Source organism: Sebastes fasciatus, chromosome 16 (assembly GCF_043250625.1).
Source record: "Sebastes fasciatus isolate fSebFas1 chromosome 16, fSebFas1.pri, whole genome shotgun sequence".
Lineage (NCBI taxonomy): Eukaryota > Metazoa > Chordata > Actinopteri > Perciformes > Sebastidae > Sebastes > Sebastes fasciatus.
Window position 1 is genome coordinate 10,940,847 of NC_133810.1, and position 12,467 is coordinate 10,953,313.

Consider the following 12,467-nt stretch of genomic DNA (forward strand, 5'->3'; position numbering starts at 1 on the left):
ATAATACTGTACAGTACCAATGGGTCTGTAGCCATTTCTACTGGAAATCAGACCCCAGGCAGTGAGTTTGTCGAGGCTGACGGTGTTGGAGCAGGAGGGGATCAAATAGCAGAGAGCTGAGATGTTAACAGAGGAGTGAAAGTTTCTGGTGTCTCCGCGTTTACTGTCGAGGCTTGTTAACCGACTGACTGATGGTTTGATGGCAGTAGGAGATGTCCTGTTGACTCACACTGTGGGTTACCCTGGTGCGGAGGCGGCTCGGCTCCTCTGGAGCTCTGTTTGACAAACACACACACACACACACACACACACATAGTCACGGCGAACAGGGATGAGTTAAAGAGCGTGTGTTGCAGGCAGCGAGCCTGTTCTGTTTGTTCAGATGTTTTCCCACAGCCCCTGTTAAAGCGTGGAGACATCAGACCCCCGCCGAGCTGTTTAGTCTGTCATGTTTCTGCAGGTCACTGGGTGGACACGTGCACATGCACTCCTCCATTTGTCACCGTGACATATCGCTGTCGAGACATATTTTCTCATTCATGCACCAACTTTCACACAGTCATTATTGTTCCTCTTGATCACTTAACAACCTGTTGCATTAACCTTCAGGTGCTTCTAGCTTCTCTTTCTAGTAGGGGGTGTAAGAAAATATCAGAGGAGGTTCCCAACAGTGGTGCAGCATGGATCACCACCTCTGTTTTCAATTCTATTTTAAGTTGTCTCCGAGTCTCGTCTCCGGTCCTGCTTTTTTGCAATCACCACACTTAAGGTGTGGTTTTGTCTGCAGGCTCACATTTATGTCTCGTTTACCCACAAAGTCCCATCAGTCAGCTTTTGTCTCTTACACAAGGAGGAAACATCATGTTTGGCGCCTTGTGCTCCACCCTGAGTCACCCGATGGTTTGGGTGTTTTGATGCTTTCCAGAAAAGGCACTGAACAATCTCTTCATGTTTACGTTTGCTTCCCTTTATTACTCAGTATTGCTAGGAATCCAATGTCTGTCTGTGTGTGTGTGTGTCTTAGTTTAGCCACACTGACACTTGACGCTTTTGTGGTTCTTCTTTTTTTTTCCCCAGTTGCTCAGGGAGGGTGTGGTGTTTCCTTTCCTGTTTTGTCTCTAAATGTTAGTTAGTCAACATTTTAATTGCACTCCTGCGTTTCTTGATGTTTCGGGTTCCCCTTTTGGCTTCCCTTTTGGCGGCTGGCAGAGTTTGATTTTGATATTTTCCACCTTTTACTTAAAAAATTGGAGGCAGAAATGTTAAGTAACAGCGTGATCCATTTTCCTCACACCCCCGTTCTATCACACACACCACACCCTGTATATCCCCTGCTATTCATATTTATCGTGGAAGTCTTAGTGATAGAAAACGCCCTCTCTGGTGACGGGAAACTCTTGAATTCATAGGATTATCACACTGAAAAAAAACATCCTTTTATTTACTTTTGCAGAGTAAATAAGAATCAATCAAACAGGCCTGTTGTTACTTGTGCATGTTGAATTGAATGTTGTGTTTCTGTGTCTCTTCAGGCCAGGAGCAAGGAGACGGGAGCTCTGGCTGCGGCCAAAGTGATCGAGACAAAATGTGAGGAGGAGCTGGAGGACTACATCGTTGAGATCGACATCCTGGCTAAATGTGACCACCGCTACATCGTCAAGCTGCTTGACGCATTTTACCATGACAACAAACTGTGGGTAGGTAACACAGGAATCTGGTTTAAGACAATTAGCTGTAAGTGTAAACCACAAACTTTTCAACCCTTCTCTCTTCCTGTTTCACCTTTCCTTTTACTGAAAACGCCCCACACTGATCACCGTGTTTGCACATTTCAGCACTTAAACTTAGTTTAGAAGTATGCTGCTGCGTGGGAACACTGAGGTCAAGGCTGCCGGTATCTTAGACTGGTGCATAATGTACCAAAGGGACCTTATCTGCTGTCCACACTGATACCCTCCTCACTAGATATATCCTTTTCCACTGTGTCGAGGAGTTTCTGTCTCTATCCACCAAGTTTTCTTTGCAACCTTTCCAAACAGAGCCACAACACACACAAACCTGAACTCAGCGGGGAAGTAGAAAAACAGATCTTTTAACCATGTTGGCAGGCTCATGGGATGTTTCATTTCAGTCTGAGACTGCCTTGTTGTTTTTTAGTGCAACAGTATCTCATCCAGAGTATATTTCTCCTACATATGAAAGCTCTGTTGAATAATAAAGATAAGAAAAGCGGATTGCCTAAATGTGGATGACACAAGATCCCCCCCCCCCCTCCCCCCCAGGGTGACGTAATACATCAGAAATGACCCAATCCTCACCCTGATGTTACAACAAGAATGAAGATTGATTTCAGTTCAGTGTTTTCTGCTCTCGAGTTATGTTCCCTCGCTGCACTCGCTCTCTGGGTCAAGTGTTCAACTCCCTCTGTAATCTCCCAGTCTATCGGGCCAAGAAAAATAATAGTGACCTCATGCTGGGGCACGACCTTGAATATCTGAGGAATTACAAGGCAGCGTTAAGGCTAAAGATAGTTGTGTGTAGTGGATTATAAATGTAAGATTTAGAGTTTAGATTGAACAGATCTTTTATTACAGTATTCTCCCTTCTTCAGTTATTACAACAATAGTAATTGTTCAACATATCTATGCATGAAAAAGACTTATGGTTTCACACAGGAAATGAACACCAGTTTCCTGGGTGTCTGGTGTTTTTTCGCCCACACATCCACCCCGACCTCCTTGTGCTGCGTTCACCGCTATTTATATTTACTTGTTCACGATTGCGTGAATTACACACAAATTTATTTTGTGTGATATACATGAATTACGGTGCATTAATTTCCGTAGGTATAGTTATGAACAGTGTATGAGACCAGCCTGAGTTGTTAAGTACATTGTTAAAGTTGAAAGATGTAAGATTTCAGCCCTGGCACACCTGTGGTTCCCATGGTAACAGCAAGTGCGGTTTAGTACGACAGCAAAAACACTCTTTGAGCAGATACTTTGTCAGAAATTACAGCAAGAGCCATATCTGTTTACAGCTCTGCCAAAACAAGCTCACGTTGTTTTAATAAAGAAGTCAGTCAATAATAGCTATAATCTGATTCCATGCCGTGCACAGCGGGAGTAGTCTTTAGCACAACAGCAGGGCACCGTGAAGTTAGTCACCTTGCTGAGAAGTGGAGACCTGTGTCTAACAGCTCCTTGTGGCTGCGGCTTTTTCTTCTATTACTCCCTCGCAAAAATGAAATGAGCTACCGACTAGGCCTGGACGATTTCGAAAAAATATCTAGTTGGGATTATTTTGACTGATATTGTGATATGATTTGCGATAATAGAGAGGATGCTCATTGTTACATTGTTATGCTCATTTTCATTCAAGAATTTGCCATCTCTGCCTATACACACATGCTATGCCACAGCCCCAGAGCAGAGCTATAGTCGTGGTTGTGTCGGCCATAGCTGGAATTCCTGAGTGTGGAAGGTGAACGTCCTCCATCAGTCAAAGCCTGACTGTCAGACTGTGTTAGTTTGTGCTGAAAAGTAAAATGTGCAAACATCCCTTCCTGCAGCGTTTATACCACAGGCTTCCTGTGTGTGTGTCTGTGTGGCTTCAGACTTTCAACTTTTACTGTCTCACTTCCAAGCTGTGCTCAGATACTAATGGTTTCTTTTAGATTTTACACATGATAACTCTCAATCTCTTCAAAAATGTTATTCAGCCTGTATTTTAAGAGCAACCAACTTTTCTGGTTTAGTATAGAAACTCACAGCGGATAAAATGGACATATGAGCATCCGACCAGCAGCAGAATAACAAGCTCTGTACCTCATTGCTATGAGTGTGTCTGAGGCCAAAGGATCTCAACAATTAGCCCAGTGGTTGGCGGTCAGGCCTCAGTAACCTCCGGTTGGGTGGACTGGGCAGGGGTGAGATGATGCATTCCAGTACCGACCCACCCGTTCTGCTTTCTACTGAGTAAGAGACGGATAGAGGAAAAAAGAGAGAAAGAGAGGGGCAGAGAGAGATAGAGAGAGAAGGGCTGTTTGTTCCAGTTCAGGAACAATCTGGTCTTGAGGCTAGAGGGGCAGCCAGGCCCACAGCGTGAGAAAAAGAGGGCCTTTAACATGGGGACGAGACTGCTGACATCAGCACACTGAGAAGAACGAACAGTGAGAGAAAGAGAAGAGATAAACAGATGAAAAGGAGAGACAATAAACACAGAGAAGAACTTACACTCAGCATTTAGAAGCATAGTTAAGCCTGTCTGATTAAAGGGTTTGTTTAGCCAAATGACAAAAAGACACACATAGCTTTATTTTGCGATATCTATGCTTCCACTCAAATACTAATAGAATCCATAGGAACTATTTCTCCAGTGGAAAGTATCTAAAATACGTAACGTAAAAACTAGGGCTGTCAAATCGATTAAAATATTTAATCGCAAATTAATTGCACATTAAAACGGAGCCCACTACCCAAGTTGCGTCAATGCGTTAAAGAAGTTAGTGGGGTTAAAACTAATTTGCGTTAATTCATTATTATCCCGTTAACTCTGACAGCCCTAGTAAAAACGTAATGGGGATACATGTATATTCTCCATGCTTTGAGCACCATAAACAAAATTCCATCTGCCTCTATAGTATTTGGGCAAAACTCAACACAGTCGTCTGCATAGCTAGATAACACTAGAGGTAAGGGAGAAAATGTGTTTTTTTGTCATTTTGGGGAATCAGATTAGAGCTCCAGCAGAAATGTCTAATGAAGGAAGTAAAGTTTCACAATAGATGAACTTTTAGATAAGTTTCAAATCAGAGCCAAAAGTCTATTCATCTGAGCCTTTAAATATAGAATGATAGAAACATCTTTTCTTGTGTTTTGTGTTCCCAGACTCTGTCAAACTTAAGGCTCTTCAAAATAATTCTATACAAAGTAGGTGGAGACGAGTGGGATCTCGCTGTAATAACACAGTGAGACAATGACAATACTTTTTATTGTCATTATATTTTTGCCATGATGTGCGTACAGTGAGTTCTACAGTACATAATGTCACCGGTTGTGGTTGCTTGGAGATTTTTTTGATGACACTGGAATGCAGATCAATAGAAGTCGGTATGTTGAGTCTTTCTTGGCACCGCCTCATGTACACAGAAGCATTAGTCATGTTCATAGAGTGACACAGTTTAACAGTGTGTCACGGTTTATATGCTCATATTTCTTTCTTTATTATTGCAGTTTCTAAGCAGGTCATTGTTGGCAAATAGCCTTTTAAATAATTTTTTATTTTGGCTGAATGAGGTGGGAAATCACTGTGTCAGTACAGAGCTGTGAGTCGCAGGAATACTGCAATGTCAGCGAGGCCTGCTCCCTTTTTTAAAGCTTTTTGTATTTTGTAGGCTGTGTCTAATTTGGTTCAGCTTGTCTCAAAAGAAAAATCAGGCACATTGGTTTCTCGGTCTAAGGTTAAGCTTGTGTCTGCATGCGTTCAGCCCATAGTAGGTATGCTTTGCATGTAGCTTGACCGGTCGGGGCACATTCTTCACTACAGCACAACATGTCATCCAGAATTGTTTCAAGCAGGAAGAGAAAATCTGGCTGCAGAGACACTGACGGAGACACAAACCAGTTGCTTCTGACTCTGAGTGGTGTAATGTACAGCTGTTTAGGTTGGGCGGCAGAGTGTGTTGCTACTGAAGGGCAGCTCATTTAATTTAGGGGGGGTGGTTTTTAAACAGAGGGGAAATAGAAATAATGTTTGGTTAGTGGTGAACAGGAATGGGGAAATAGTTTTGTACTGAGATGTGTAATAAACCTCTCTCTGGGGAAGCGCTTAAAACTATATTGTTTTATCAGTATTTACAGCACTGCATGGAGATATTGTTGAAAACACCTTTTAACTATACCATACCAATTTTAATCTAAATTTCAACTAGCAGCCACTTTCATATTTTATCAGCATTTGGCTGGTGGCTGGTGCTAATTTCCAACCCTGGATATAACGAGAATGGGACGGACGTAAGGTCACAGTGACCTTGACCTTTTGACCACCAGAATCTAATCAGATAATGATATATCAGCCAATGGTACTTTTTAAAACATAAATAAATAACATAAACTAACAATCTTGAACAAACAATATCCAGATAGAGTTTTTGAGTGTTAAACTTTTTTTAATTTGCAACTGAGAATGACAAATTACAAGCAAAGTTACAGATGATAGATAGTTTTAAACCAAGTGTTCAGTGCTTTAATAGAGCTTAAGTCATGTCTTAGTTTATGTTAAGAGAAACAGAGGTTCAAAACAGAAGGCAGTTCATTGTGATCCAGTGAGGAGATATGAAGGCTGGGAGCAGCAGAGCGTGTAACACACAGCCCAGACCGTCTTTCCGCTGTCTGTCCTTTTCAAGAGACCATGACGAAGTGAAACATCCTTGATAACACGTGACAAAACGAGTGGGGTTTGTCCATCCGAACTTAACAAAAGCACATTTGTTTCACCTGAGGAGTTGCATGCCATGCTTGACATTCCTCATCTTTGAGTTTTCCACGTGCATGGAGGTATGCATAGTTCCTCGTACAGAGTCATCTGTACCTGCTGGGGTGTTTTTGTACCTTTTGTACTTATAATTCTCTTGATGGCTTTGTCCGGACTGAAACTCCACGCCCTGTCCTGACGGTGTTGTCGTAGCAAGCAGGACTCGATGATTAAATCAGAGTGACATCACTCAGCAGGTATCCTGCATACACCACCTAGGGTTGATCTTTAACCAGATTAACTGTTCTGCATGGGATTAATATGAAATCATGTGGTGTCTTTATTTTCTTTGGTCCCACTGTACTTGAACATTTAGAGGTTTTTCTGACAGGCAGAGTGTGAGAGACTGACTATGTAAGGAGAGGAAATGAAATTGTTGGAAGTTGCTGTTGGCCAAGACACCATTTAGGGAGGTGTTCTCATAATATGTCTCTCTCTGTCTCTCTCTGTGTCTTTACTTCACTGCTCTACTGGTATTTATACGTGTGTCCCAGTAACTGTGTACAGTTACACCCTAAGTGTTTATTATTCACTTTAGTCTGAGTCCAGCTGTCCACTTTCCAAAGTGTGTACTCTATTACTTTCACCAACAGACGTCAAAGAGTATTTGACTAACGTAGAGCAGGGGGAGCTCTCCAGGTACTGATGACATCATATTAGCATGTCATCTTCTTTCCTCTGGTTTGCTTTACCAAAAGTAAATTTGCCAAAATAGTGTGAATAGGAATGACTGGGAATGTTGCACTACCAATTTGTTGTTGTTGTTTTGACCTCTGGAGAGTTACGATGTATGTTATTAATTAACTCAAGCTCATTTTACTGCCGCACACTTCCTAATTTACTCTCAAGTTCAGGTGCCAAATCTTTATGGTCTATCAGTGCTGAATGTTTCTAGTAGGAGAATCAAAATCATTTCATTAACGTTTTTTTTTTTAGAATAGAATAGAAAATACTTTTATTATTAATTATTATTATTAATTTTAGCATGCAAAAGGCAGAATTTTGTCTTTGGTTTGCATGTGCAAAATCTGCTATTAAAACACAACGTATCACACAAAGTTATGAGTTGAGATATATTAGAATAGAAAGCATTTAAAAGACACCCATATAATAATTGTACAAATATGAGTTGTGCATGTATATTCACCAAGCTGGGTCAAGTTTAACCTCACCCATTCTCCCCTCCCCCCCTTCATTCCCCAGATCATGATCGAGTTCTGCCCCGGAGGTGCTGTGGATGCCACAATGCTAGGTAGGCCTCTCTCTCTTTTTGCTCTCTGTGTGTTTTCATAAGCACTCCACCTTCTTCCCTGTCACAAGAGTCGAATTCCACACCTGCAGCGGTGCTGAGACTACACCTGTCCCTTCAAGGAAGTGTAGACATAATAAAACGTCAAAGATGTGCTGCCAATCTATGCTCTTGTTTGTAGAGAAAACATCTAGAAAACCAACATTTATCCCAATACTGATGCTCCGAACGTGATCACTCTTCATCAGTCTGGCCCTGAATGCTCTAGAAAGCAGTCAGACATAGTGTAGTCCTCCGGTGTGGGAAAACCCCCCAGTCTGTTTTTCCTGGGTAATCCACATCCTCATAACTGTCTGTACCCCCACTGCAGCTAACCAAACACAGACACGGTAGAATAAAGTCTGCAGGGCAGGGACTAGCTTGGATGTGAGAAAGCTTTTCTGATCTGGGATTACTTATCCAGCAACTCTATCTGAGAGACCTCATTGATATCATCACGGGTTTACCTTTTTTTCTGTTTTCTCTGGCGGAGCTCACACACTGCATCTGTCCTCAAGACTTTGTTTTTATGATTGTGTGTACGCCGAATGTGGAATCTGCGAGGTGTGCACAATGGGTTTTGAACCCTCTCAGCTAGTTTTCCTCAACTCTCCTACCACCGTATTTAACCCCTTCCATCTCCCGCCTCTCCTGCCCTTATCAGAGTTGGATCGCGGGCTGACGGAGCCACAGATTAAGGTGGTGTGTCGCCAGATGCTGGAAGCTCTGGACTACCTCCACAGCATGAAGATCATCCACAGAGACCTGAAGGCCGGTAACATCCTCCTCATGCTGGATGGAGACATCAAACTGGGTGAGGATTTAGATATTTATACTTTAGAATATTGTTAGTTGTAAGTGCTTCTACAAAGTTGACATTTAACTCTAGCATTCCTAGAAAGCAAGATTTTGTTGACCATTGACTGGTTTTCATTATGTAGGCTTTAGGACTAGGCAATATGACGATATATATCGTCAAAACGATATTAAAATGTCTATCGCATATATTTCTCTTTATCATTTTTAACGCGATATAGGCTAGGCCTATAATTATTTATTTTTCTCTAAAATTTCACTTAAAACTTTATGCTCATTTTGCACCCAAGTTCTTAAAATGAGAAAATACTCAACACTTTTCATTTGTCAAGTATATACCGTATGCTGCAAACCACTGCAAGTCGGAAGTCGATAATCCCGAGTCGGTATTTATACTTCCAATCTATATGTGTCCCAGTGTATCTGCTCGGGGAAGACTTGGACGCCCACAGTAAACTGATGTTTGTATGTGTATAAGTATGTAAGTGTCTGAGCTTCGCAAGCATCTTCAGAGAACCTACATCATCCACCACAGCGCCATTAGCGAAGAGAAACGCATATAAAGTACCCATCTTTGAATCAACAACTAGAAAAATCCTGTGGCAAAATATTTCTGAAAATCTAATTTATGGTATTTTAAGGATCTGCAGGAACCCTGTTATAAAAGAGACGGGAAGAGTGGACTAGTACCGCATGATCGCAAAGACTTCTGTCAAACACAAATCAACTGAATGGAAATAGCAGCTACACTGTTGTTACAGGACATCTCAAAACACAAACACTACATAAAGTATGTGTGCCGCCCTGTTGCTGTGATGCCAGGTGTGTTTATGTTGGCGAGTTTCCGACTTGGAATTCCGACTTGAATGGCCGTTCCATTGAAATTTTCCGTGTCGGAAGTCTGAGTTCATTCATTAATTCACACAGGAGTATACAAAAATAGGTTTTACCATTTGGTTATTTCATGTACTGTAGACTATTTATATGAAATTACCTATATTGGGATAGATTTGGGCCATATCACCCAGCTCTAGTAGGCATCATGGTGACCAAGTGCCATTTTTGTCCAAGCTCACACATGTACACAGGTGTACAAAGTCTGAAAAAAGCAATACGGTAAGTTCAGAGAGTAACAGAGGATTTGGTGAACATATTTTAAATTTATGGGTTGAATTTGGATCAAATTTGTAAGGCCCGGTGTAATCTCTCTGTCTTTTACATCCCATCATTCACAGAGAAAACCGTTCCACTGCCAAAATGATGCAAGTGGAACTAATTCTTAAATAAACCCCACGTTCCCATTGCACATTACAGGTTACCTCTGGAACTCTGGTCTGTTGTTTCTTTGGCTTACGTGCATGCTGTCATATGGGCTGAACACACACACACATGCAGCCACACTGATGCTGTCACACATACACACACACAGTTAGAGGCCCTGTACTGCTCCTGCTGCGCCGTAGGACGATCATAAGTGGGCATTGTGTGGGGGAAACTGCATTCTAAGAAGTTTGACATATTTTCATTTATTGGCTTTTTGAAGAGTTCTCCGCATTCTTCACATTGCACAGCTGAAGTTGTGGATCCAACCCATTTTACCAGCATGTTTTGGATTAAAGTGTAGTTTCCAGGAAAGCAAAAGGGTGTCTTAATGTGCTTTATGCACGTGCAAGTTAAGGAAGTGCAGGCTTTTTTCCAAATGGCTGACAATTGATGCATGATGTTTTACTTTCTGTACTGTCTGACTCTGTTATTTTGCACAGTCATGACCAACAAACTTACATTGTTCACTAGGACACCGCAGTTTGATATAATTACTGGGAGTTGCCTCTTTAACCTCATTAAGTAATTTGCCGTTTCCAAACTACACTAACTACATGTTAATTCAGACAAGGTAGCAATTACCTGTCTGTCAATTACCTGTGATACGTGGCAGTAAAAACAATTTGTTCTACCATGCAGAACAGCGTGTCCTAAACTTTTTGGCTAATGGTTATAAAACGCTTCAGCGATTGTTGATCTTGAGATATGTTCAGCAGTTGGACCAATTTTAAGAGACAGAAGAAATGTGTCTCATGCTGCTTTATCAAGGAAAGGAAAATCAATATAGAACAGGCAACAACACAATATTCTTATTTATGCTCACACTTTAATACATTATCTGAATTTTCCACTTAAAAATCTTAAGATTAAATCACTAAATCCCAGTCATGACTATTATTTCTATTCTTTGAGTTTGTTGGGATTCCATAGTTGCTGATGGTGTGGTGCATTATGGGAACCTTTAGGTATGAAGGGTATAAATATTTGTGTATAATCATAGTAATGCTTCATGAGAGACACACCCTTGTTGATTATGTAAGGGAACATAGTGTAGGTTAAACTCAGTGACACAGCAGGTTTTACTGCAGCTTTGCCAGAATGAACTGACGTGTATTTGACCTCTGGGTTTAATTGGTATTTTCTATCGGTATGTTTTTACCAGAATATGTTACCATTAGGGCTGTCAATCGATTTAAATATTTAATCATGATTAATCACACTTTTTTTTACCTTTTCAAAATGTACCTTAAAGGCAGATTTGCCAAGTATTAAATACTCTTATCAACATGGGAGTGGACAAATATGCTTTCTTTATACAAATATATGTTTATATTTATTATTGAAAATCAATTAACAACACAAAACAATGACAAATATTGTCCAGAAACTAGGGATGCACCGATACCACTTTTTTTCAGACCAAGTACAAGTACTTACATTTGGCTCCTCGCCGATACCGAGTACCGATACAAGTACTTCTCTGCGCTAAAAGACCCTCGTTAACAACAGCTGTCAGTGTGTCAGTGTGCTGACTTGACTATGACTTGCCCCAAACTGCATGTGATTATCATAAAGTGGGCATGTCTGAAAAGGGGAGACTCGTGGGTACCCATAGAACCCATTTTCGTTCACATATCTGGAGGTCAGAGGTCAAGGGACCTCTTTTGAAAATGGCCATGCCAGTTTTTCCTCGCTAAACTTTAGCGCAAGTTTGGAGCGTTATTTAGCCCCCTTCGCGACAAGGTAGTATGACATGGTTGGTACCAATGGATTCCTTAGGTTTTTTAGTTTCATATGATACCAGCATCTTCACTCTAGCTTTAAAACTGAGCCCGCTACAACCTCCAAAATATCGGCTCGTTGGATTTTTAAGCAAATTGAATTAATGCGTTAAAGAAATAAGTGGCGTTAAAGCGAATTTACTTTAATGTGTTATTATCGCCTTAACATTGACAGCCCAGGTTACAATCCTTCAGGATATTAATGTGCAAACTTGTATTTGATGTACAATAAAAGCAGTAGTACTATTTATTGTTTTATATGACATAAACGTTCTCTCTGCAAAAGTTTAGACTGCAACAGTCTGAAATTATATATTTGACTGGAAGGTCAAAGATATTTGAATTGTAGTCTGCAAAACCAAGACAGTCACTTATGTCCCCGTAATAGAACATGCCAGTTTGTAATTGAAGCAGTCAGTCTGCTGCCTCGTGAGGAAAGGCCTCAGCCAAGAACTCAACCCTGGGCACGCCACACGTAATATTTGTACTTGCAGAGAAAAAAATATGTTCAGCCCAAGTGAAAACAGCACCCCTGTAATCTGAGGGTCGTGTCAGGAAATGGGGGCAGCTTGTTTGGGCAACTGAACTGCTGTAAATTCACTGATTCCGGCTTTGTGTCTCAATGTCATGACAGTTTTACAAGCTACAAACTGTTCATCTTCTACAAAGGAGGGAAAAGATGGTATTTTTTGAACCGGCTTCACTCCCTCTTTAAATGCTTCTTG

The 12,467-nt window shown here is 41.1% G+C and overlaps 1 protein-coding gene across 1 annotated transcript in view; it reads left to right on the forward strand.

Annotated features, from left to right (window-relative positions):
- The window catches only part of stk10 (serine/threonine kinase 10), a 46,318-nt gene that overhangs the window by 12,896 nt on the left and 20,955 nt on the right, over nucleotides 1-12,467 (forward strand). The window contains exons 2-4 of the mRNA XM_074611077.1: nucleotides 1,533-1,697; nucleotides 7,738-7,786; nucleotides 8,487-8,636. Coding sequence (XP_074467178.1) covers nucleotides 1,533-1,697; nucleotides 7,738-7,786; nucleotides 8,487-8,636 — 364 coding nt within the window. The remainder of the gene's footprint in view (nucleotides 1-1,532; nucleotides 1,698-7,737; nucleotides 7,787-8,486; nucleotides 8,637-12,467) is intronic.